This window comes from Osmerus eperlanus, chromosome 13 (assembly GCF_963692335.1).
Source record: "Osmerus eperlanus chromosome 13, fOsmEpe2.1, whole genome shotgun sequence".
Taxonomy (NCBI): Eukaryota; Metazoa; Chordata; class Actinopteri; order Osmeriformes; family Osmeridae; genus Osmerus; species Osmerus eperlanus.
The window spans coordinates 1,851,623-1,876,250 of NC_085030.1; the positions used below are offsets into that span (position 1 = coordinate 1,851,623).

Below are 24,628 nucleotides of genomic sequence, written 5' to 3' on the forward strand. Positions count from 1 at the left end.
AATCCGGATTCCTTGGTTATTGTGCTAGGCGACTTTTAAAAAGGCAATCTCACTCAAGAACTCCCAAAATATAGACAATTCATCAAATGCCCTACCAGAGAAGGAAACACATTGGATCACTGCTACTCTACAATCAGCAAAGCATACCATGCGGTCCCCCGAGCAGCACTGGGTCACTCTGACCACGCCATGGTCCACCTGATTCCTGCATACAGGCAGAAGCTAAAGCGCTGTAAGCCTGCTGTGAGGACATCAAAACAGTGAACCAGTGAAGCTATGGAGGATCTGCGGGCGTGCTTGGACTGCACTGACTGGGACATGTTCACGACTGCTACCAATAGTCTGGATGAGCTCACAGAGGCTGTGACATCATACATCAGCTTCTGTGAGGACTGCTGTATACCAACACGCACCAGGGTAAGCTACAACAACGACAAACCCTGGTTTACAGCCAAACTCAGAAGGTTGAGGTCAGAGAAAGAGGCCGCGTTTAGGAGTGGGGACAAAGACAGTTTCAAGGAGTCGAAGAACAGGTTTAGCAAGGCGGTGAGGGAGGCTAAACGACTGTACTCAGAGAGACTAAAACACCAATTCTCTGCAAACGACTCTGCTTCTGTCTGGAGAGGGCTCAGGCAGATTACCAACTACAAGCCCAGAGCCCCCCACTCCACTAACGACTCCCGCCTGGCCAACGACCTGAATGAGTTCTACTGCAGATTTGAAAGACAATGAGACAGTCCTGAACTACCCCTTCCCACCCAGGAAGCCTCCCACCTCCCCCCCTCTACAGTGACGACTCTCTCCATTCAGGAGGGTGAAGTTAACAGACTTTTCAAGAGGCAGAATCCCCGCAAAGCAGCTGGGCCGGACTCTGTCTCTCCAGCCACCCTCAAGCACTGCGCTGACCAGCTGTCTCCGGTGTTTACCTACATCTTTAGCACCTCCCTTGACATGCCACGTGCCAGCCTGTCTCAAGTCCTCCACCATCATCCCTGTGCCCAAAAAGCCAAGGCCAACAGGACATAATGACTACAGACCCGTCGCCCTGACCTCTGTGGTAATGAAGTCTGTCGAGCGCCTGGTGCTGGCACACCTTAAATCCATCACTGACCCTCTACTGGACCCCCTGCAGTTTGCCTACAGAGTCAACAGGTCTGTGGACGATGCAGTTAACATGGCCCTCCACTTCACCCTACAGCACCTGGACTCCCCAGCATCCTATGCCAGGATCCTGTTTGTGGACTTCAGCTCTGCCTTCAATACCATCATCCCAAGCTCTCCCAGCTGAACGTGCCTGATTCCACCTGCGGGTGGATCACAGACTTCCTGTCTGACAGGAAGCAGTGCGTTAAGCTGGGAACACAAGTCTCTGACTCCCGGTCCATCAGCACCGGATCACCTCAGGGCTGCGTCCTTTCTCCTCTGCTCTTCTCCCTGTACACCAACAGTTGCACCTCCAGTCATCCGTCCGTCAAACTCCTGAAGTTTGCGGACGACACCACCCTTATTGGGCTCATCTCTGATGGAGACGAGTCTGATTATAGGTGGGAAGCGGCCAACCTGGTGACCTGGTGCAGCCAGAACAACTTAGAGCTCAATGCTCTTAACCCTTGTGTTATCTTCGGGTCATTCTGACCCATCAGTCATTGTGACCCACCGTCGTATTGCGACAACTTTACCGCATACCAAAACAAAGTGAATCATTTTCTTTTAACCGTTGGGCTGTCTCAGACCCCCCACATTGCGACGGTTAAAAGAAAATTATTTTTATTTGTTTTTGTATTGGGTAAAATTGGGTAAACACAACGATGGTTCGTTATGAACCTTTGGGTCATGTGACCCGAAGGCAGCACAAGGGTTAAGACAGTGGAGATGGTTGTGGACTTCAGGAAGAACACAGCCCCACTCACCCCCCTCACCCTGTGTGACTCCCCAGTCAACACTGTGGAGTCCTTCCGCTTCCTGGGCACTATCCTCTCCCAGGACCTCAAGTGGGAACTGAACATCAGCTCCCTCATCAAGAAAGCACAACAGAGGATGTACTTCCTTCGGCAGCTGAAGAAGTTCAACCTGCCAAAGACAATGATGGTGCACTTCTACTCAGCCATCATTGAGTCCATCCTCACCTCCTCCATCACCGTCTGGTACGCTGCTGCCACTGCCAAGGACAAGAGCAGGCTGCAGCGTATCATCCGCACTGCTGAGAAGGTGATTGGCTGCAATCTGCCTACCCTCGAGGACCTGCACACCTCGAGGACCCTGAGGCGAGCGAGGAAGATTGTGGCCGACTCCTCCCACCCTGGTCACTCCCTGTTTTAGTCACTCCCCTCCGGCAGAAGGCTGCGGTCCATCAGGACCAATACCTCACGCCATAAAAACAGTTTCTTCCCTTCCGCTGTTGGCCTCTTCAACAAGGCCAAGGGACCACACTGACTCTAATGACTTCCTGCTTAAAACACACTGCTTTTTGCACTGCATTACAAAATTGTATCTTGTACATTTGTATTTTTTGTAATATTTGTATTTCTGTATTTTTATATTGTAATTTACGGCAACTTATATTTTATTTTATTGTATATTTAATTCAATTCTAATCCCACTTAGTACTGCAAGTTTATGTACCCTTAGTATAGATAGTCCACATATTTAAATTTTAGGTCCCTATATGTTTATTGTATGCACCTTCCTGCCAAAGCAAATTCCTTGTCTGTGCAAACTTTCATGGCAAATAAATCCCATTCTGATTCTGATTTCCAGTTTTTGACATATGATGATATATGCACAGTATTAAAGAAATATATTTAGTTATACAATGTGTTCTGCAGTTATCTAAAGGTAGGATATGTGATGTTATCCTGTATTCCATGCAGTTGGGCATCTCCCCCTCCCGCACTCTCATAGTGGACAATCTCATGGTGAGACAGACAGTGCTTAATTTTGATTTAAAATTTGAGTTGGATTGTACAAGGTGTTTATGGAACAATTATCACTCAGTACAAGCGCAAATAACACTGCTGGATTTAATCTTCATGATAATGATGAAATCGGGTGAAAAATAAAACGTGTGTGAGGAAAACAAAATATATAAATATTACGAGTAATTGTTTTTCCCACACTTACTTTCTGCAGTCTGACTACAGTACGGTCATCTGCGTCGCCAATTCCCACTGTCTCCAAAATGTGCGTAGGCCTATGGAAGGGTCAGAGTTTGCGTGGAGGACCGCACATTCTCCCGTCAAGTTTGTTTTTTATAAATCACAACCTTTGCGTGGGAAGTGGCGTACGCACATTTTCAGCCCAGTTTTGTGCGTACGCAAGCTTTATAAATGAGACCCCTGGTGCGCGTTCGGTCATTTGTTTTCCTGCATTCCAAGGCTGCGATTCTCTTCTCTGTCAGCAGATGTCGCAAGGGCTCCCGTATGCGAGTCTTCTGTTATTCAGACGTTTAATATATAGTATGTAAATATACCTAATATCTATAGTTTATACATATATGTGCAAAATGATAAGAATAATTTAATTATACGAAGTGCATTTGTTTCACATACTTTGTGTGTAGACCATGGTATAAGCGCAATTCTTATGTCCCATTATTTTAAAGACAATAATTTACGATTGCGAATAAGCTATGTTTTGCAAAGCAGATAAACGTAACTAAAAAAAAGCATTTTTGCATGTATTCAAACATGGGTTTTACGAATCATTAGCCGATAAAATCACCAATGAAAATAGACAATCTATGAATGGAAGGCGAATTAGTGGATACTCAAACTATAGTTTGCAATCAGTAGGTACAGGGCTCGACAATAACGATGGCCCGGGGCCAGTTAAAAGTAACTTCGGGACAGTTAAACTAGCAAGTCACTGGCCCGATCGGGCCACTGCAAATTATTGATTGAAAATAAAAATAGTATTGTAAAAGTTAACATCCTTCATATGTTTTGCTATCTGCTAAATGCATAAATAACTTTGCAGCTCGTGGGGCGAACAGTTGGCAAATCAAGAGTTGAGTAGTGAGTGACGACTGGTTGTCAAATTGTAATTCTCTAATGTCGATACATTTTTTAACAACTGGCGCGAGACTGGCGCGAGACTGGCGCGAGACTGGCGCGAGACTGGCGCGAGACTGGCGCGAGACTGGCGCGAGACAATAAAGTGAAGATGGCAGCAAAGTAGAGCTACGAGCTCAAACGGAGGCAACTTTTTTTATGGAACGAAGATGCACTGTGTCGTCTGTCGTATGTTCCCGTCTAAAGCAGACAAAAGTGGATATTTTTACAGAGGCACCGACAATTTTCGAAAACAATACCTGACCAGCCATGCTAGCAGACAGCACCTGGTTTGCGTGACAGCTAAGCGGATGGTTGACAATCCATCTTCGAGGCCGTTGACCATGCTGGTCAGTTGTCAGGAATTTAAATGTAGATGCCCATCGTGTTATTGCACGACTTATAACAACGGCATATCACGTAATTAAGACGGACTAGCCGTTCGTCTCGTTCCCCCAGGCTATTGAACTGCAGCAGAAGAATGGTGTCGACTTGGGTACCTAGTATCATACTGATGAAATGCTATGGAAGCTTTTATATATTAGCATTGAGGGACCAGTTTCAGCCAGCCAGAGTTGTGCAGAGATAGCTGTCAGCAGGGAAGAGAGCACGTCATGTTTGAGGTTAAAAGTCAATTGTTTTGTTGACTATTACCTTTTAACTTTTTATCACTAGAAATGTGATTTCATTTGAGTTATTTTTATATCCAGGATGTGTTTAATAAATGGTTAAACATGTTAACAGAATAACACAACTTATAAGTCTTTGGTTTTGTTGTAACAATGATAAATTACAACTTTTGGAGGAGGTAAAAACTGTCTTGGGGCCAGTAAGTTTCAAACCCACTGGGGGGCCAGTGCCAATTTTTTTTAATGTTGAGCCCTGAGGTATATAGAAGGAGCTATTGAAATAGTCTCATAGATCCCGAGGCCTGTTCCATAAAGCGAGTTTACCGAATAAGCCAGACTTGCGTCAGTTAGTCTGACTCATTTCTAGTTCATTGGATTCCATAAAGCTAGCTCAAAGTAGTTCGAACTCGGTTACTATGGTAACTTATTATTCGAAATTAGCCTGTTCCGGGTCAGGCTAATTGTCAGGCTTAGACCGTGTTCTTGCTTAACCAGACGTTCCTGTAACACTGACCCAACGGGAAAACGATGATTTACCACGGACATTCTCATTTTCTTATTCTCATCAGTTCAATATGTAGGCTACAGTTATAGAAAATCAACTTAAATAGCCTACATAGGCTACAACATTTAGCTTAATGCATTAAACAATGATGAACAATGCTTTGATATAGGCTACACATAGCCGTTAAATGTATGGCTATGGTAGTGATTAGGTTGTGATTTCAAATGTTTAGGCATTAGGCATAGGCCTATATCTCAATCTAAATTATCAAAGTATAATTATCATAGCTATATAATTGTTAACAGTAGCCTAGAATTGCAAAACGAACCTAAATCCATACCCTTCATTTCCATGACACAAAAACCATGTTAAAAAGTTAGGCTACTGGATAATGTATTGATCAATAGTAGGCTATTTATTTTAAACAATGTCAAAAAAGTCAATTTAGATGTGTAGAGGGTGTTTTAGAGGGTTTTTTAATCAATGAAGTAAAGGTCTAAAAAGGTCCTTGACCTACATAGCCTATCGTTCACGTCAATCATGGCCTGTCATTTTATTTTGATGAAGCGGTGGATGATGGAGCTGTCATTGTACACGATTTAAAGCGAACGTTCTTTCTGGAAGAAGTCACGTGGCCGTGTGCATTGCTTTTGCCGTGGTGGATTGTATGATCCATGTTTTACCTCCCGGGCTGCTTAAGAATAGGGTGCACGCGCAATTAGCTTGACTACTTAAATCTGACTTTAATTAGTAAGAGTGCATGAGCTGGAATGGGCCTTTATGGAACCGCTTTAGCCCCGCTTGACTAATTAATCAAATGCAAGTCAGGTTTGGGACTTTAAGTCTAACTTTTTTGAGCGGCTTTTATGGAACAGGCCTCAGGGGTCTGATAGATCCAGTTATCTTGGCAAAACAGTTATTGTTATTTATTTATTGATAGGGCACGGTCCAACCCTTACAAAAAACAGTATATTCAAGTATACTATAAGTGTACAAAAAAATTACACTTTTTGTTCACTTTTGATATACTTTTAAGAAATATACTTAGAAAATAGTTCACTTTTGATATACTTTTAAGTATGCTTTGAAAATAGTTCACTTTTGATACACTTATAAGAAGTATGCTTAGAAACAAAAAATGATATACATTTCTTCTGGAGTAGGATGTACGTTTTCTTTTATTATACAGCAAAAACAGTCAAAATACTTTTAAACTATATTATATTACAAGTTACATTTTTTAGATCCATCTTGTATGTTCTAATTATTCATGTCTATGAAAATATATTATGCATTGCACATTGAATCTTTTTTGGTACTGAAGCTGTAACCTTAATTACTGCCAAAACATTTTGACAGTGGCGAATATTTTGGGGGTGCCAATTATATGACATTTTCTCAAGAGAAATTCCTGAGGGGGACACCAAAATGACGTCTGTAACACATAGCCTACATTGTAATAAGTTAAACTTATATTATTAATATTATTAAAATGTCCTTATGTTTACAGTGATTTATTGGGGGGGACAAATTCTATTTTTCCCAGGATGGGGGGTCCCCCCCCCCCCTGTCCCCCCTGGGATTTCCGCCTATGCATTTTGAAGCTCTATACTCTTATACTATACTAATAATAATCAATTGGAGTATTAATGGAAAAAACAAAAAAGCTACTTGAGAAGCAGACAGAAGGGCTGCATTATGCATTTGAAGGTTATACTGTCAAACTGACTGAAGAACGAAATGACGATGTGAAAAAATGAAGATAGCGTGGCTCATTGGCTGGTCAATTACCATGATGCAAGGCGGTAAATAGTGTTAAAATTTGCTGATAAGTTTGCCATTTGTTCGAAATACAAATGTAACTTCATGAATGTAGTTTTTTTTATGTGTCTGCTTATTTTTGTGTTTAAGTGTACATTTGTTTTTCATTAATTTTTTCGATTGAGTAAAATTCGATTTAAAATAATTTGATTCCATTTCAATCTATGATTAATTTTTTATACAGTTTGAACATTTTGAATTCAAGTAAAAAATTTAAACATTCGGATTCGGTTATAGTTGGCACTCCATACTCTGACTCAAAACACCACACCTGAAAAACCTGTGTGGTTCTTACTATAGACAAACAATGCTAGCTAACTATGCCTCCTGGCGGTTGTTTTACCAAAATTCACCCATGGAAAAAGCTGTAGAAAAAATAAGCCGTTGCGTCAGGGGCGTTGTTAGACATAAAGCTCTACTGGGGCACAGGCCCCTATTCATATCCCTTTTCTTCCAAGCTTGCTGCGCACAATGCAGTACTCGGATATAGAAACTCCCCTTGCTTAACCCACTGCACAACAGTTCAGGGACGCAAGTTTGATATCAGCTTTGGCAGGGACATCAATAGTTAATGCGAGCACGCACATTTTTTTCCGCATTCATTTGAGCGCAAATACTGTGTTTTTAGAGCTTCAAGTAATATTGTTTCTGTCATTTAAAAACGTTCTTTAGTTTTGTAATGTGTCTTAGCCTACCTCAATTCTGACTTGTGTGCCGAGTCCGACACCTGGACTTCTGTGTGCGTGCTGCAGTGGCTATTTGGCAACCTCAGAAGAGCGCGCTTACATGGAATTCTGCTGGCATCGATTAAACTGCTTTGATTTTACAAGCATTGATTGGGATACCGCGTTAATTTTTTCTGGGATTATCAATCTAAATGAATGCACTAATAAAGTAAATTGTTAAAACTCAAACTTTAAATTTTACTGGGGCACAGCAGATTTATACTGGGGCACGTGCCCCAGTAAAAAGGGTCTAACAACGCCACTGCGTTGCGTAAAGTTCCTGCAACATGACGCTCAAATTAAAAGAGGAACATCAGTATAGTGACACAGAGGCCTAACTTTAGACCATGTTTTTTTTTTTTTTTTTTTTACAGTTTTCTTGCAGGCTGTTTTTGGAAGATGCGATTTGCACCAACAACTTAAAGTGCAGGTAAAGTGCAGTGTAGTCCATGCAAAAATATTGGGTAATAAAACACACATACCTAGGATCGAGTGTGAATATTGTTTCTTTTTCTTTTCTTCACTGCGGCCCGTGCTCAACACTTCTAATGATTAACACAAAATGACCACACCTCTCTGAAGGTGTCTTTGAAGCCGATTATCTGGGCTTATTAACATTCAGATAAGCGTATCTTCAACTATTTTCAGATTTCAATGTATAACACATAATTTGAAAGTTTACAATCTGCACTTTCACAATCTGTAAATAAACTGAGAAATGACCTCGCCGACAATGTCACCTTTTGACTGGACATATGAACAGTTAATAGCCACATCAATTGGACTTGCTCATTGTATTCTTTCCTGAGTTTGTGAAAGATATGTACAACGAGAACCAGTCAATTTAAATGCTAATTTAGTTTTATTATCTAAATAGGAACATAATCAATGTGTAGTAATAATGGATCTCAGTTCACCTTCCTCTTCACTGTTGAGACCACTCAACAACCATAAGGTACCCCCTACAGCCCTACACATTCAAAGAAAGTCTAGTGTGTAAATTTGCTTAAAAAAAAAAAGATTTAAAACCTTAATTTGTATTGCCAATTTTTCTATGACACTGTCCTTTCTTGTCTACATAGGTGTGTGTTGAAGATGGATCATCATTGTCCATGGTAAGGAGCCTGCTTTAAACACAGACAGATTAACCACAGCAAACAAGAGATAAGAGATTGAGTTGAGTTAATTTTTCAGGGACAGTGCACATTAATCAACGTTTCAGTAAAAGTGCCGGTTTTAGCCAGCCGGCTATTTTTCAACCACAGTCCCTGGGCAGGTTATTAAAAACAATTACAATACAGACAATCATTGAGCAGTGAGCACACGCAGGGCAACATAGCATAGCGACGAAGCATACAGATAGAGCAACATAGATCAAAAAGCAACAAGACTAAATCCATAAAAGCAACAGTGTTTCCACACCTCACAAGTTTAGGATTAGCATTCAGATACCCTTTTATTAGGAAACCATGTTTACTTTCAATTAGACAGAGGCTTAATTAAGATATTTATGACTTTTGTATTATTTTCAAGGGTTAACAACTGCGTGGGCTTCTCCAACTACAAGTTCTTCCTGCTGTTCCTCTCCTACTCCATGCTCTACTGCATCTTCATTGGAGCCACTGTCTTTCAGTACTTTATCAAATTCTGGGTGGTGAGTACCCTTGAGTTTTGGCCAAGACAGACCTGCCAGTTACACCCCAGGATGACTAGTGACCCAGACACTTCCATAAATCATTTTGGTCAGATGGGAGAGGGGGTAAAACACGATCCTGCTCATGATCCTACAACATCTGAAGGATATGACTGTTCCTGACCACATACTCCACACAGGTGCTTGCCCAGGCCACAGTGCTCTCGTCTTGACTATTGAACCTTTTCTCACAGGCCTACCAGCCTGCACCACATATTCTCTGCAGCTCATTCAGTATGAAACGGCTCATTCAACCCTATAGATGTTTGTCATTCATTCTGTGAACCATTTGTGTTACGTTACGCTACTAGCAATTTACATTTAGTCATTTAGCAGACGCTCTTGTCCAGAGCGACTTACAGTAAGTACAGGGACACTCCCCCCGAGGCAAGTAGGGCGAGCCGCTGAGCCACCTGACTCCCTGACACCTGATTTGGTTATTGGCAGGTGCAGAGCCGATGGCTCTTTGCAGGGGGGGGGGGGACCTGGAGTGGGCCCTTATACAGCCTATAGGTTGAATGGAAATGCAAGACAGATCCAAGGGGAAAGTTACAGAGATGGTGCATGCTATTTCAGCACCATGGACAGCGTCATGGATTTATTATTAGACGGTGACTTGCTGACATTTAAGTGTTTCCCAAACTTTTTTTCTGGGGACCCATATTTTAAAAGTCACAAGCCTTCGCGACCCAAGCCAATAGACATTATTCGTAAACAGGGCCGGCGCAAGCACCTTCGCCGCCCTAGGCAAGATGTTTCAACAGCACCGCCCCCCCCGCGCGCGCGCAAATCGGAGAGACGCCCCCCACCCCGCCTCGGCGCCCTCTGCTGGTGGTGCGGGACGGTTAATTAATGGACGCACTTCGGAATTTGGTGCCCCTCTCTTCATGGCGCCCTAGGCGGCTGCCTAGTTCGCCTATAGCAATCGCCGGCCCTGTTTGTAAATCACAAAATTAAGGTGGATTTGACCATTATTGAAAAATAATGAGGATATTTTATTGTTATTTTATTGTTATTTCAGAACTTGTAGGCCTACTGCCATTGTTAATAAACTATCTCAGACTGAGTGATCACTTCTCGCTGAACAATTGAACCAGCAATATTTAAAGAAGGTATCCAATAAGTGCCTAATAGGACATTAAATGTAGGCTATAAAAAAAAACATATAGCCCATTTCTTCTTATTTTCAACACTCAATTGAACCATAAATATTGGAACAAAATATGTAATAATTACAAAAAGATTACAAATTATACAAAACATGTTGTACCATTTCAACATTGCTAATGGGATAGGTGGGCCTGTCTGCGTTTTTGTAGTGCGTTTCAGTCCGTGGTGCAGGAGGAGAGCGCAACACGCATATCAGGCGCAGCATTCAGCTGTTTCTGTGCTTTATCTTCATTTTTGTGAGCACAGAAAATCCCAATTCGCACATGTACGTAGTAGTGAAAGGAATAAGCATAGAAATACTGGCCCTACTGAGAACAGGATATTCTGACGAAATACTTATACAGAATGATCAGGTCACAGATCCATAGCGTCAGTGCGATCGCAGCTGAGCTGCAACAACTCGGTTTCTTCTGCAGGACTAAGCGTCAACTCAAGCAAAGCCTCAGGACTCTCAAATTCGAAGGGATTTTGCATCCACCTTTTATTATTCAGAATGGCATACCTCTCTGTTGGAAAATAGCGATCAAAGTTCTCAATAAGCGCAACAACATAAGTTTGAATAAGCGCAGACGGCTGCTGGTCTTTCAAATAGGGGAAGCTCATTTTCGGCCTAAATCATATATATTTTACATTAATTTTCTAGTTCACTGGCTAGTTCACCCCTACGACACTAGCCTAGCATACTGTATATGAATGAATGAACAATCAACGAAACAATATTAAACTCGAAGAAAATGTGGGAATTAGGTTAAACTGAAACAAGGCATGTGGTGTAGCTATAATTGTATGAAATGTATGATGAAAATTTGCTAGCAACTTCGCCAAGCAAATACCAAGAAATAGGTTGCAGCAATTTGTCTTTCGACTACACTTACAGAATCCGCGATGGGACTGAGCTTGAATAGCTTTGGTGACTTTTTATAGTACAAAATTACTGTCAATCAAAAGGAGATGCAGTCTTTCGACAGACCCTCCAATCATCACGCGGAATCCCAGCGTCCAGGCCAGCCCACTCCTCCATTCACCCCCAGAGATGCTGAGCGTCCATGGGCGGGACATAATCGCAGCATTTATCCAATTACCGTATAGTTTCGAAGCACTGAAAAAAACTGTTCAAAGCTGCCCCATTGAAGTCCATGGAAGCTGAGCTTCAACAGGGAAATGCACTGTGGCGCTACGGGAATGTATGAGAAGGAAATCAGTCAGTCCACCTGCTAATATATGTATCTGATTCTGAATGAACTCATCTTCGATATGAACGTGTTCTAACGCATTTAAAATGTTAACACAATAGTAAATATTTGACCATTAATTTGTTTAAGAAATCGCCACTGGCAGAGATGCAGATCGTGACAAGGCGACCCCCAAAAAAGTAGACCAAGTGGTGTCCTTGCAAGACAAGGGAATACGTTGGTCTGCTGCAAGCACAAACTCTGTAAACCCTGTAAATGTACATGTTACAGTATTACAATTATTACTAGAATGTAATACATAAAATAAGAAACAAAATCATATCAAACTTGACATTAAAAGCTGTTTAGATCTATATTTAGAAGAACACAACTTTTAATGATAATTTCATTGTCATTTTAGCATTCATGCAAATCAACGACTGTACCAGATGAGTGTCTGGGTGACTAGTGACAAAGGGGCTGCCAATACAGCCCTACAACCTCTAAATACAACCACCCCCCCCCCCAATATTCAAATCTGGTCAAAATGTCCCCCCCAATATAGTGATATAAAAATATACATGTTACGCTACGACAGGCAACCACGCACGCTGTCCGAAATTATCATTTAAAAAATGTATTAGTCCCCCCCAATGTGGACTCCATGGCTACGGCCTTGCTGAGATGAAAGCATGAACTGTTGTATTTCACGAGGTGATGTTTTTGCAAAGTTAGCTGTTGCTAATTTACTAGGCTATGTTACGTTGTTTGTGTGGTCGGATTATAACGAATACAAAATAATTCGGATACATCCAGTCAGTCTAACTTGATTGCTATATGTTATATTGCAAGAAGAAAGCAACACGAGGCAGGCATGTAACTTCAAACTCTTTATCTAAAGTAGGAGCAGCTATAGGGGTTATGCGGAGCGCCCAGCGTTCGAACCGGAAAACAGATGTAATCGTTTCCGCTTCTCACTTCCGTACATATCTGCAGCGCTTGGTGATGCAAAGAACTTATATTGACAGAGAAGTTCAAGCATTTTATAAATTATATTACTCTCTACATTAGGCTAAGTGTGACAGGTAAGAATAAAGTGATGAGTTTATATAACGTTATAATAGCCTAACGTTAGACCGTTTCCCAGGAGGTAACGTTAACGCTAGCTCTACAGTACACATTACAACGTTAGCCTACAGTATACACAAATAAGTTATCAATGAAATATATGAATTCAGCAAATTAATTTAAGAAGCTCATTTTAATTTACTGTCATATCCATATAAATCATTATTCTGGTTTCTATGGCTAGGACCTGCAGTTCCTAGAAGGAATTAAGTTTACTAGCCTACTACTAGACAAAAAAAACGTTAAAGTTAGCAGGTGCATAACATTACGCTACCGACCAAATTTACCTGTCAGGGTCTTTGGGAAAGCGATGAAAGGCATAAATACTGTCACATTGGTAGTTGTTGCAGTTGATTGCCTAACACTGCGTTCTTTGAGTCCACTTGGACTTCGTTTTCATATTGTGTCTCTTTCTGTGTAATTGTTATAACTAGCTAGTATGTAACTTTGTTACTATTAGTCCAGGCACAGTAGCGTTTTACAACAGACTAATTGTAAAAAAAATTGCAGCTTAGATCATTTCTATGAGGTGTCCAGAACAACATACTAAAAGTCCTAAGAAATCCTAGTTGAGGAAATATGTTAAATTCTCATCAATCCGAGATGTGTGCCAATAAGGCCAGGCAACATTACACCCCAATTGGGCTATTTTTTTCCTTTACTCCTATCAAAATTAAACTTTACACACTGAAACTACCCATGACAAGTACACATTTTTGTATTACAAGTTCCTTTAAAAATGAATGTTAATATGTTAATGAGCTATACACTAATCGAATATGCCCAAAATACAGCCAAATAGGCTTAATTTTTTCCTTTACTCATACCACAATAAAACTTAACATAGTTAAAGTATAAATGAAAAGTAACTTTTTATTACAAGTTTCTTTTGAAAGTAATTTGAATATGCACATGAGCTCCACACTTATTGAATATGCTCTAATTTGAAAAGGCATTAACACCATTCATATGACAAATACATCGGCCCAATCTTCATCCAATCATCCTTCTGCTAATGACCTGATGGTCATTATTGGCATAAATCTCCCATCCAAAACATGCCACCCCCAGTCTTTTGGTCCATACGTTCACTTCCCCCTTTCCACTCCATCATTTGGCAAAAGACCCAAAGACTACAGAACTTTGCAGCTGTTGACGTTGGAGGGATAGTTACATTTATGCATTTAGCTGACGCTTTTATCCAAAGCGACTTCCAAGAGAGAGCTTTACAAAAGTGCATAGGTCACTGATCATAACAACGAGATAGCCCCAAACATTGCGGGTAGCCAAAACATGAAGCATACATTGTGAAAAACCAAATAAGTCCCAAAGGGAAGAACCATAAGAGCATGTTTAGACAAGTTACAATTAAACAACATTAACTTCAGAAGTGCAAGTGTGTACCTGTAGAAAAAGCAAGCAACAATAATATAATTCACAGCGAGTACAATAACTTTAAGTCAGTTACAACTAACCAACAAGAGCAACAAGTCTCTCAATAAGAGTCATTGTGATCCTGGAGGAAACTAACATCAGGTCCAGCCAATCATTCCTAAGTACCGGAACAAGTGCGTCTTGAGCCTTTTCTTGAACGTGGGGAGACAGTCAGTGTCTCTGATGGAGGTGAGGAATTGATTCCACCATTGGGGGGCCAGACAGGAGAAGAGCTTGTGTTGGGACCGGGCGCTCTTGAGCGGTGGGACCACCAGACGGTTGTCAGAAGAAGACCGTAGTTGGCGGGTGGGGGTGTAAGGCTGGAGGAGAGACTTGATGTAGTCGGGTGCAGTCCCATTTACGGCTCGGAAAGTAAACTGAGTCTCCACTATATTACGCTGCACCTCAAAATGCTTCTGACCTTAGATCACAATACTTTCTTTTAGCAATTTACAATTTTTATTGCTGCATACATAGCCTAACTCTTACATACATATACAGTACATTTGCCTCAACCCTTACTGCAGTTCTGGGCTTGTGCTATTGTTGTTCAGTTTCTGTGCAGGCATGAACAGGGGGGACAACCTGGATATTGAGCTCTGAGTAATGAGCTGTCTGAAAGAGCAGTGCAGCAGTGTCATTACACACTGCTGTGCCAGCTTTGCACGAACACTGACTGGAGGTCATGACGACAGGTTCTGAATCACGTAGCACTATCTGTGTAAAATACACAAAGAGACAATTAGACAAACATTGATACTGATGTATCCTTTGAATTGTTTTTTAAGTGAATTTTGCTACTATTCAGATACCGCTGAATTAAGAATTGGCCTAGTAAAGTTGCCGGGGTAAGTTTGTTGACAAGGGGTTTCCTACAAGTCTATTACAATACGAGGTGAGGTATACCATACCAAATATGTTGCAATAGAAAGATTTACTGTCAATCAACTTTGCCCCAATTACCTTACTTCTCCACTAACAGGTAGACTATAGCCATTTATCAAGTGTCTCAGAAGAATGTTTACATAGTCGAGAACATGTTCATGGTCAAATGAAAGCAGTTGTAATGTAAATATTTTAGTTCTGAGAGGCTTGATGAACGCATGCTATGCTGCAGTCATTGAACTGGAACAGACTGCAAAATTGAACAGAATACCCAAACCCATCCCTAAACATTAGCCTACTCTCAAGCTGTGTGGTTTTTCATTCTTCTGCATGGACCTGTGACAAGCTGCTCTGACACTGATAGTACCGGTAAACCTGTCTTTGTTTGAAACTGGTGGACAAGAAGATACAGCATTCATCCACTCAGTACTTATATCATTATTCTAACAATATTTTAGAAATCTGAAACACCTGCCAGAACAGCAGTCTACATTAGACCTACAGTCGACACATTAGACCTACAGTCAGATGGATTACATAACGGTTGACCAGCATAAACACACAGGACATCGTAGTAATTATACTGTTGGTACTATAACCCCATCGCTAAAATGCAGTCTTCGTTTGACTGTTTTAATCGTCTGCGAGCAAAAATAAAAGACTAAACTACTGATAGCATACAAGTTAGCTAACACTATCGCTATATCCGGTGCCATTAGCAAAAGCTACATATATTACATACCTTCATAATTATGAATAAATGAGGTGGCGTAAAACTTAAATACCTTGTCTAACAGAGTACTCGGGGCTCTGGACGTCCGTTTGGCAATACGGTGTACATCGGAAATTGTAATTAAGGGTAGCTCCTGTAAACACCGAAGGTGGCCATTATTACGCTATGTTTACATCAGTAGCGGACGGCCGGAAGTAGTTACATCTGTTTTGTAGAACCCGGAAGAATGTTGTGCATAACCCCTATTCAGCATGGTACATCGTTAAGGCTTCATCCTCGAACACTAAATCCTTCTCTCCCAGTACATGGTAATCCCACACATCAGTCATTACAGCGACACCTAGTGGTGTGGTTGCAGAATGAGGACACAACATCTCCCCACAACGTTAAATAATTACTTCCAGGGTTCTAAATTAACACCCGCCAACCCGCCAAATGCGGGTTAAAATTCATTTTGGCGGGTGTTAATAAAAATTCACTAGCCAGTTTGGCCGGTGACACGAGGCATTACATGAATGATACATAAGGCTCTGTTCTCGGCATGGTTCTTGGTCATTTATCCCCCTGGCAGTACTTCCTAAGTTTCCCATGAACACTGTGCCGTAATGCTACATGATAACGTTTTATACGCCCATTGGCTGCGCACAGTTGAAGTGAAACCGCGCGAGAAACCGTGGAAACGAACGGAGCGTCCACCAGAAAACACAAGGAAGAAGTGAAACGAAGCATAGCGGATCATAGGAGGTAATAAGAGCTAGCTAGATTAGTAAAGTCAAGTAAAAAGTTAACTTAATGCGGCGGTGGTTAGGACAAACTTCTGGGGGCGAGAAGAGGAACGAGGCAGGGGATGAGGATATTGATAGCACTAGAGAAACGAAGAAAATAAAATGTTATGCCAAATGGCTGACGGGCCGGGAATGGCTTGTGTTTGACAATGAAAATGTTGTCATGTTTTGTAAGGATTGCCGCATGTAGTCTACGCATAAGAAAAATTGTGTTGCTTACTGACACAGTCTAGTGTAATGTAAATACACTGTTCTTAATAAAGAGTATATTAGGTCAGTTTAATTAATGCCTGCTTAGGACAAAACGTTACTGTAAATGCATGGGCAGGAGTCAATCTCATGATGCGAATGGACGTTTGAGCCATTTACAATAAATCGTGTCCTTACTTAGTCACGTGTTGGTGATTTCACATACCCTTGCATGATGCATACTTCTGTGCTTCATTTTCTGTGTTTTTCATGCCAACAATGTTAATAAAATGATCAAATGCATTCAGTGAAACTCATAATTGTTCTTATTTTCACCGGAAAGAATTTGGCTAGTGGAAATTCTGATTGGCTGGTAACTTTCTAAAGTTACCAGCCAAATTGGCTGGTGATCAAAAAAGTTAATTTAGAACCCTGATTACTTCCCTCTATAAGTAAGGTAAGAGATCATTTTAAGCCTGACAGGATAAGGCATTAACAGAGCAACAGAAAATTAAATCACATGACTAGTATCAGACTATAGTAAGTATTTACGAAACTGAACCAAGTTATTTCAATCAAGTGAGCCTAAAACATGAACATGACAAGGATATGACTCGGTCCTTTTTTTTTTATTGCATCTCATGTATCAGTCTTTGAACCAGGAGGTTTTCGCTCTCTAGCGAGATGTGCTCGATCATTCCTGTCTCTCAGGTGCACAGTCTTCAGCTGTCTCAGCAGCAGGTTGGTCTGTGTTTATCATTGCTGAGTCAGCCGCCTGAGTGTTCTCGTCGGCAGGTGTCACTGCCGCATCAGGTACCTGTGTGAGGTGAGAGGAATGCCAGAGTTTCCCATCCGACAATCCGTATGCATGGACCAACTTGCTTTTGGATTTGAACTGACCCTCATGAGTTATAAATCTTTGCTGGCTGTGTTCAGTTGTATTACTGGTCTGGAGGTAGGTGAGGCAGAAAGCAATGTACCTCCTTCAATACGCAGTTTAAGAGCAGTTATCAAGTCCATCCCCATTAATGGAGTTCAATTGTCTGTAACATAAAAGTTCACTTTACAAGCATCATTGGCTCTCACCACTGTAGCAGGCATGCACCCCAGCACTTTGATTGGAGTTTGGGAGAAGGTCACAAGGCGAGCTGCAGGTGGTAGTAGGGTCACTACCTTGAAGTATTCCTCCACTATTCCTTGGGGCAGAACCGACACTGATGCTCCAGTATCCACTGTCAATGTAACAGACTTTTGCATGGTCCCGGCGCATATATCCACAGTGCAATTCAGTTTAGCCGGCGGCTCTTCTCTTTGCAGCAAAAGGAGTGTGTATTCGGGTATGTCCACATTGTACACGCTGTGAGTCTGTGCAGCAGACCTACACACACGGCTAAAATGTCCTCTCTTATTGCAAGTTTTACACACGGCAGTGCTAGCTGGGCATTCCGGTGCATTTGCCAGATGCTTGTCCACAGCGAAAGCAGGCACGGGAATTTGTAGCAGGAGTGAAACTGCCGGTGGACTGACCTGTAGATGACCCCACTCGCGCATTTTTCCATGGCTGTCGACGTTGCACTGTGCTGTGTACTTGGACTGCTTGCACAGGTAATCCACTTTTAGTCATGCATTTTGCTTGCTCGCCAGCTGACTCCATCTGACTAGCGATAGTAACGGCATCCTCTCATGTCAATTTCCGCTTTAACAACAGTCTTTCCCTTATGCGTGCATGTGCAACTCGTTCCACTAATTGGTCACGTATCATGTAATCACCGTCAGCAAACTCACAGGTAGCGGCTAGCTGGCGCAAAGCAGTCACATACTGAATTATAGATTCTTATAGATCTGCTAGCTGAACTCGCTTCCGAAATGTGTGTCGTTCCACTCCGAGGTTTACCTGTGGCGTGAAGTAGCCATGCAGAGAAGTTAGCGAGGTTGCCAACCTATCACCAGTGTTCGGTAATTGGCCCTCTGTGCCTAAACAGTGAAGTAGAAGAGCGCGTTGTCTTGACCCAGTCCATTTTTGTCCTTCCACATTGATTACCAGGCAGTAGTTTTGGAAAATCTTCACCCAGGACTTGACTTAAGGCTTCATCCTCGAACACTAAATCCTTCTCTCCCAGTACATGGTAATCCCACACATCACAGTACAATACAGCGACACCTAGTGGTGTGGTTTCAGAATGAGGACACAACACTATGAATCGTTTTGTTTTCTCTAGCTGGCTTCCAACTCGTAAACCTTCTGAGTTGGCAACACAGCCCGTGTTCACAAAATAAGTTACTGGATGGAAACCAGCAAAACGAAAACAAAACGATGCATTACAATCCTAGTAACAAGTTAGACTGACTGGATGCACTTGCATTATTTTGTTATAATCCTACTACACAAACTACGTAACATAGCAAAGTAAATTAGCAACAACTGTTGATTGTCAACCAAGTTGAGCTATAGGCGAGACTGGAACATGACTCCAAGACACCTCGACGAAAGGCGATCAAGCAAGCTGCTGCTTGGATACCTTCAAACCTTTTTGGTTGGCTTCAACTTTTCTGGGAAACTTTTCTGGTGAGTAGATTATTTATACCCACAAAATATACACATACCTGTGGCATGATATTGATGAAAACATGACCTGTGGTTGTTTTCCACTATCTGATGTTTTTGCTAGCTAGCTCGTAGTAAAGGGTCTTATTCAGGTAACTAGCGATTACTAATTTGCCATGTTTAGGGGCGGCTGTGGCTCGGGGTAGAGAGGGTTGTCTGTTAATCGCAAGGTTGGTGGTTTGATCCCCGACTCCTCCTAGGTCATGTGCCGAAGTATCCTTGAGCAAGACTCTAAACCCCAAGTTGCTCCCGATGGGCAGGCCGGCGCCTTTCATGGTAGCTCGCTGCCGTCGGTATGTGTGAGTGTGAGTATGAATGGGTGAATGAGAGGCAAATATTGTAAAGCGCTTTGAGTGCTGCTAAGGTAGAAAAGCGCTATATAAATACAGTCCATTTACCATTTAGTCAAATTAAAGCAAGCACAATAATTCAGACATCCATTCTTTATTGATGGCTATGTTTTGTGATCTCTTGCTACCATCTACTGTCATTCATTTACGTGTTGATAGAACATTTATTCCTCGTTTATTGTCAGGCCACAGTTCAAGTATTGCAAAAATGTGTAATTTGTTTGGAAAATCTGGGCTAGGGCTAGTTGATGGACGACATGTAGAATAAACCAGACTTTATGCTTATTTAGTATAACAACCTATTGAAATGACAAGACGGTAATGTATGACTGTAATGTTTCATAGGGTAATGAAACGCACCACTTGTCATACCACTTGATTGCCTGCTGTTGACCGTTTTCAATATATTGAACATCTCCCTTTCTAATTTTACAGGTGAATGTTGGCCCGCACAGGCCCCGTTCCAAGAGACAGAAAATGTTGAAAGACGGTTGCACTGCTGTACAAATTGTCCATATATAGTAGATGGCCTTCTCTCAGGTGTCGAGCAAGTAAGATCAGCTCAATTCCCTGCTGAACATCAACGAGAAGACCGTCAAGGACCTAATTCCTTGATGTACCAGCAGCGTTTTTATTTTTTCCAAAGTCTGAAAGCCCATCTCCCATCCCACATCCTCACCACATTGCATAGAGGGACTATAGAGAGCATCCCAAGGAGCTGCATCACGGCCTGCAGAGGACAGTGAGGACAGCTGAGAATATAGTCGGGATCTCTCTTCCCTCCCTCACAAACATCTATACCAAACGCTGCATCCGCAAAGCCACACGCATTGTGGACGTTTTTTAATTTCATTGTGTACTGTAAGTATAATGACAATAAGTGCCAGTTGACTTGTCATGACAACAGACCCAGAAATCCCAAGCCCTTCATGATCCTGGATGTCCATAGTGGATCCTGTGTAAAGGATCATGTCGTAAATATAGCCAGAACATCACACAACTCAAACATGCTGTACCTTGCCGATATGTTGACGGAAGCCTTGCCTACCCAGTGTTGGGAAAGTTCACTTTCTACATGAACTTGTTCAGTTCATAGTTCACACATTTAAAATGAACTAGTTCAGTTCATAGTTCATAATTCAAAATTTTGAACTATATTCACAGCTCCAAAAAATGTTTATTAGTTATTTTTTTCAATATGTTGCGAGCTATAATTTTTCTAAATTATTTCCACAGCCCATATAGAACCACAGACAGCAATTATGTTATTAGTTCAACGGTGAAACTGTGTGTCAAATTTCATCTTCATATCCAATTTGTAATTCACAATTTGTGAATCTCCCCTTTTTTTAATTAATTATTGAAATCTTCACACACCAGAATGAATGCGTTCACAGTATTGTTCATCAGGCAGTAATACAGTACATTCAGTTAACGTTCACCGAAATTATGAACGAGTTCATTGAACTTTCGTTTAATGAACGCGTTCAGACGCAACACTGTGCCTACCCCTACACAGCATCAAGGATTTAAAGGGGTGATTGACTGGGTTTTTTGGGTATTTCACACTGTTCCTTAAGGTCTCCGAATAGGGTATGTAACATTGGTTGGGCTGAAAATGGCCAGGGTCCTGTTCTATGCCCCCTGATACATCCTCTGAAATTTTCCCGGGAAAAAACGCTAGGTTTTCTCCTTTTATGGTATGCTCATATAGATCAGCTGCACGCTGATTGGTTGGTTTACAACGAGTGAAGCTGTGGAGCAAAGACGCAACACGGCCAACAGCACTCAGTGAAACGACGAAGGTGGAGACTTAAAATATAAACGTACAAATAAATCTATTGTGTCTACACAATAGACACTGTTTTCAACACTGTTTTCAACACATTGACTAGATATCATTTGAAATGATTAAGTTAGTTGTTTCCACTTCAAACTGGATAGACTTAGGTGGGTAGAATGTTACAGCTTAGCAACCAAACTATATCGTGATTCAACTGAGCTTCAGAGCTCGACGTGCACCTCCTGATTTTCCTGACTATCCGTCCGTCCGTCATTTTACGGATACCCCTTGGCTGTGATTGGTCCGTATTAAGAACCGCTTGCGACAGGGGTGGGGTTGCCGTGACCAACAAGACGAACAGAATCCTTTGACCGCCATTGCTGTAGGTTTTTAGAATTCATATTTCAGCTAAACAGTACATGTAAATCAGCATCTGAATTAAAATGTGACGAGAAATGGGCAGTGTAGTTGCTGAAAATTAGCTTATTTTATTGATGAAATGGCTAATTTGTAAATTTGCTTCGACTTTTCGATAACCTAGCTAGCATCGCAGTGCAGCGCCACCTACTCTTCTGGCGGTGAATTGTTTTCAGCACCCACAACCTTCGGAGTACTAGTACAGAGGGGTGTTATTTTCAGCAGCGTAAATTGAGTTTTTGAGTTTTTTTGGAGTTGTCCCCAAAAAGGGCAATGTTGCCGCAATTAACACGGCAAGGGAGACAACTTGTCAAACCATTACGACCGTTAAAATGCGTAAATTGTAGGCCTACCAAATCTCCTTAACATAATTATATGCAGTTAGGCCTACTGATAATTAGCGTAATTTGATAAGCTGTCTGAAACCGTTCTGACAGTAGCCTATGGCCAATATTCTAAACAGGAGATTGAGAATAATAGCCCAAAAAAGAAGGCAGCAATTGAAAATTGTAGATAAAATTCAAAACACTGAAGAAGGCCATGACACTTGATGTGGGCTAATAATGTTTTTGTCTTCACATCTTGAACAAAATTAATAAATTAGCCTACTTCAAAATAACTTTGCCATTTATTAACTGATAGGCTAAGTGCTGAGCTTTAAGATAAAAGGGAAAGATAACCATGACTAAAATGGGGATTTACTGAAATAAGTATTATTGCACAGATCCAGCACAAACTTTCAGATCAGAAGGTGACCCAAACTGTAGCACACTTTGCTTGGCAGAACAGTCATTTAAAATGACTCAGCATGACTAAGAATATATAATTATTATATTACACGTGCATATTTAATCCAAATCCAATTATTACTATTCTGGCTGACAGTGTATGGACAGCTGCCATAGTTTATCTAGATAAACTATGCTGGGCCTGCTGAACCTATACTTCTTCCACAGATACTGGTCAGGGAAGCATTACTTCTGTCTCTGAAGACCCTTGGCGCTGGTGGGATAAACGCTCTTTGTATAATCTGAGCACCTTCATCCACCACAGGGTTGTCAAAGAATGGATACGCCAATTGATTGAGGGAGGCTCTCTGTACAAATGAAATGTACGAGAGTCTGGTTAGGACCAGGCTAGGACTAAAGTGCTTTGCGCGCAGGAATTTACTTGACGGAACTGTCTTTTGAGATTCTGTTTCCGCCTGTTTGAAATTATTTGCAACACATTTTAGTTTAGCTTGACTTTTAGCCTGACACGGATCAGGCTAGTTCCGAAGTATAAGTTACCTTGGTTAGAATAAGCCACCTTAATGGAACGGAACTCTCGCTAAAGTAAGTGAGACTTGGCGAAATAAGTATCGCTTTTCGTTAATCGACGTTGATGGAACACCCCCCAGGTGTTTTCTCTCTCTAGCTGTTCTTGCATTCCTTGCAAATGAAGGATTGAATTATTTTGCGTCTATTCCAATATGTAATGATAGTATTCAATGACACAAATCTGTGTTCTAGAAAGAGTGGTCTGGAGTCGCAGAGGTCCGATAATATCAGCTTTAATGCAGCAGTTGGAAATCAACAAGTACAGAGCTCTGGGGTTGTCTACGTTTCCCTACCCGCAACAGAGTTTGGGTTGGTTCACGAAGTCCAACTGGCTATCTGTCCTTCCCCAGCATATATTTATACAGTGCAATTAAAAACAGAAAGATGAAAAGAGGGTTGAGCTTGTTCTCTCGTGCATCAGGGAGTTGTTCTTGCCTACGCGTCCCACCTGCTCGGGTGCCGTCTCCACCCGGTTTCAAGGTTGTTTATAAAAATGAAGAGATAGAGACACAAAGAACAGCCTGCTTCCCACACCCTGTGTGAGACACCATGTTTAAGCCTGAGCACACTTCTCAGATCATAAGACAGAACTTTAATAAGCACAATATATTCTTTACAAATCAGCGTTAATAAAAAGCAGATGAGCTAGAGTGTAGCTAACATTGACTCGACGGGCATGGCTGATGTTTGACTATACCGTAGCTCTAGCGTAGAAGATCCCTGTGCAAGCAAACAGGATCGACTAGGTGGGTAACGTTAACACTACAGCTTAGCAAACAAACTGTCGTGATTCAACTCAGCTTCAGTTAGCTCTAGCTATCTTGCTGAAAAATAGATCTGGACAAACATGCATCTTGAATTGTAGATTTACATGACAACACGGGTTATTTATTTGAATGAAACACAGCCCCATTGCCAATAAACTAAATCATCACACATTCTACCGATGCAGGCAGGATACGTTAGCATTGCTAATAACTGTTAGCGACAACATCATACTACAGCTTGCGGTTGTGATGAACATAAGGTCGGAACAGCACCTCTTTTCAGCAACAGCTTCATAGCAAATCCTGCTTTACATTGTCCCAGGTTTTCAAAACGGTCCTCGGTGAAATGGTTCGAGCAAATTGAGGGTCGAACGGCACAGGGATCTTCTCATAGACAAACATCACAGCCCGTCGAGTGTTTGGTTCCTTGGGAAGGCTCTGAAAAGTGTCAGCATTCCCTGTACAGCCT

The 24,628-nt window shown here is 41.6% G+C and overlaps 1 protein-coding gene across 1 annotated transcript in view; it reads left to right on the forward strand.

The window, feature by feature from the left end:
* Nucleotides 1–24,628, forward strand: part of LOC134031992 (palmitoyltransferase ZDHHC15B-like) — a 60,942-nt gene that overhangs the window by 29,135 nt on the left and 7,179 nt on the right. Inside the window, exons 6-7 of the mRNA XM_062475748.1 lie at nucleotides 8,812–8,844; nucleotides 9,263–9,383. Of these exons, the coding sequence (XP_062331732.1) occupies nucleotides 8,812–8,844; nucleotides 9,263–9,383 (154 nt within the window). The remainder of the gene's footprint in view (nucleotides 1–8,811; nucleotides 8,845–9,262; nucleotides 9,384–24,628) is intronic.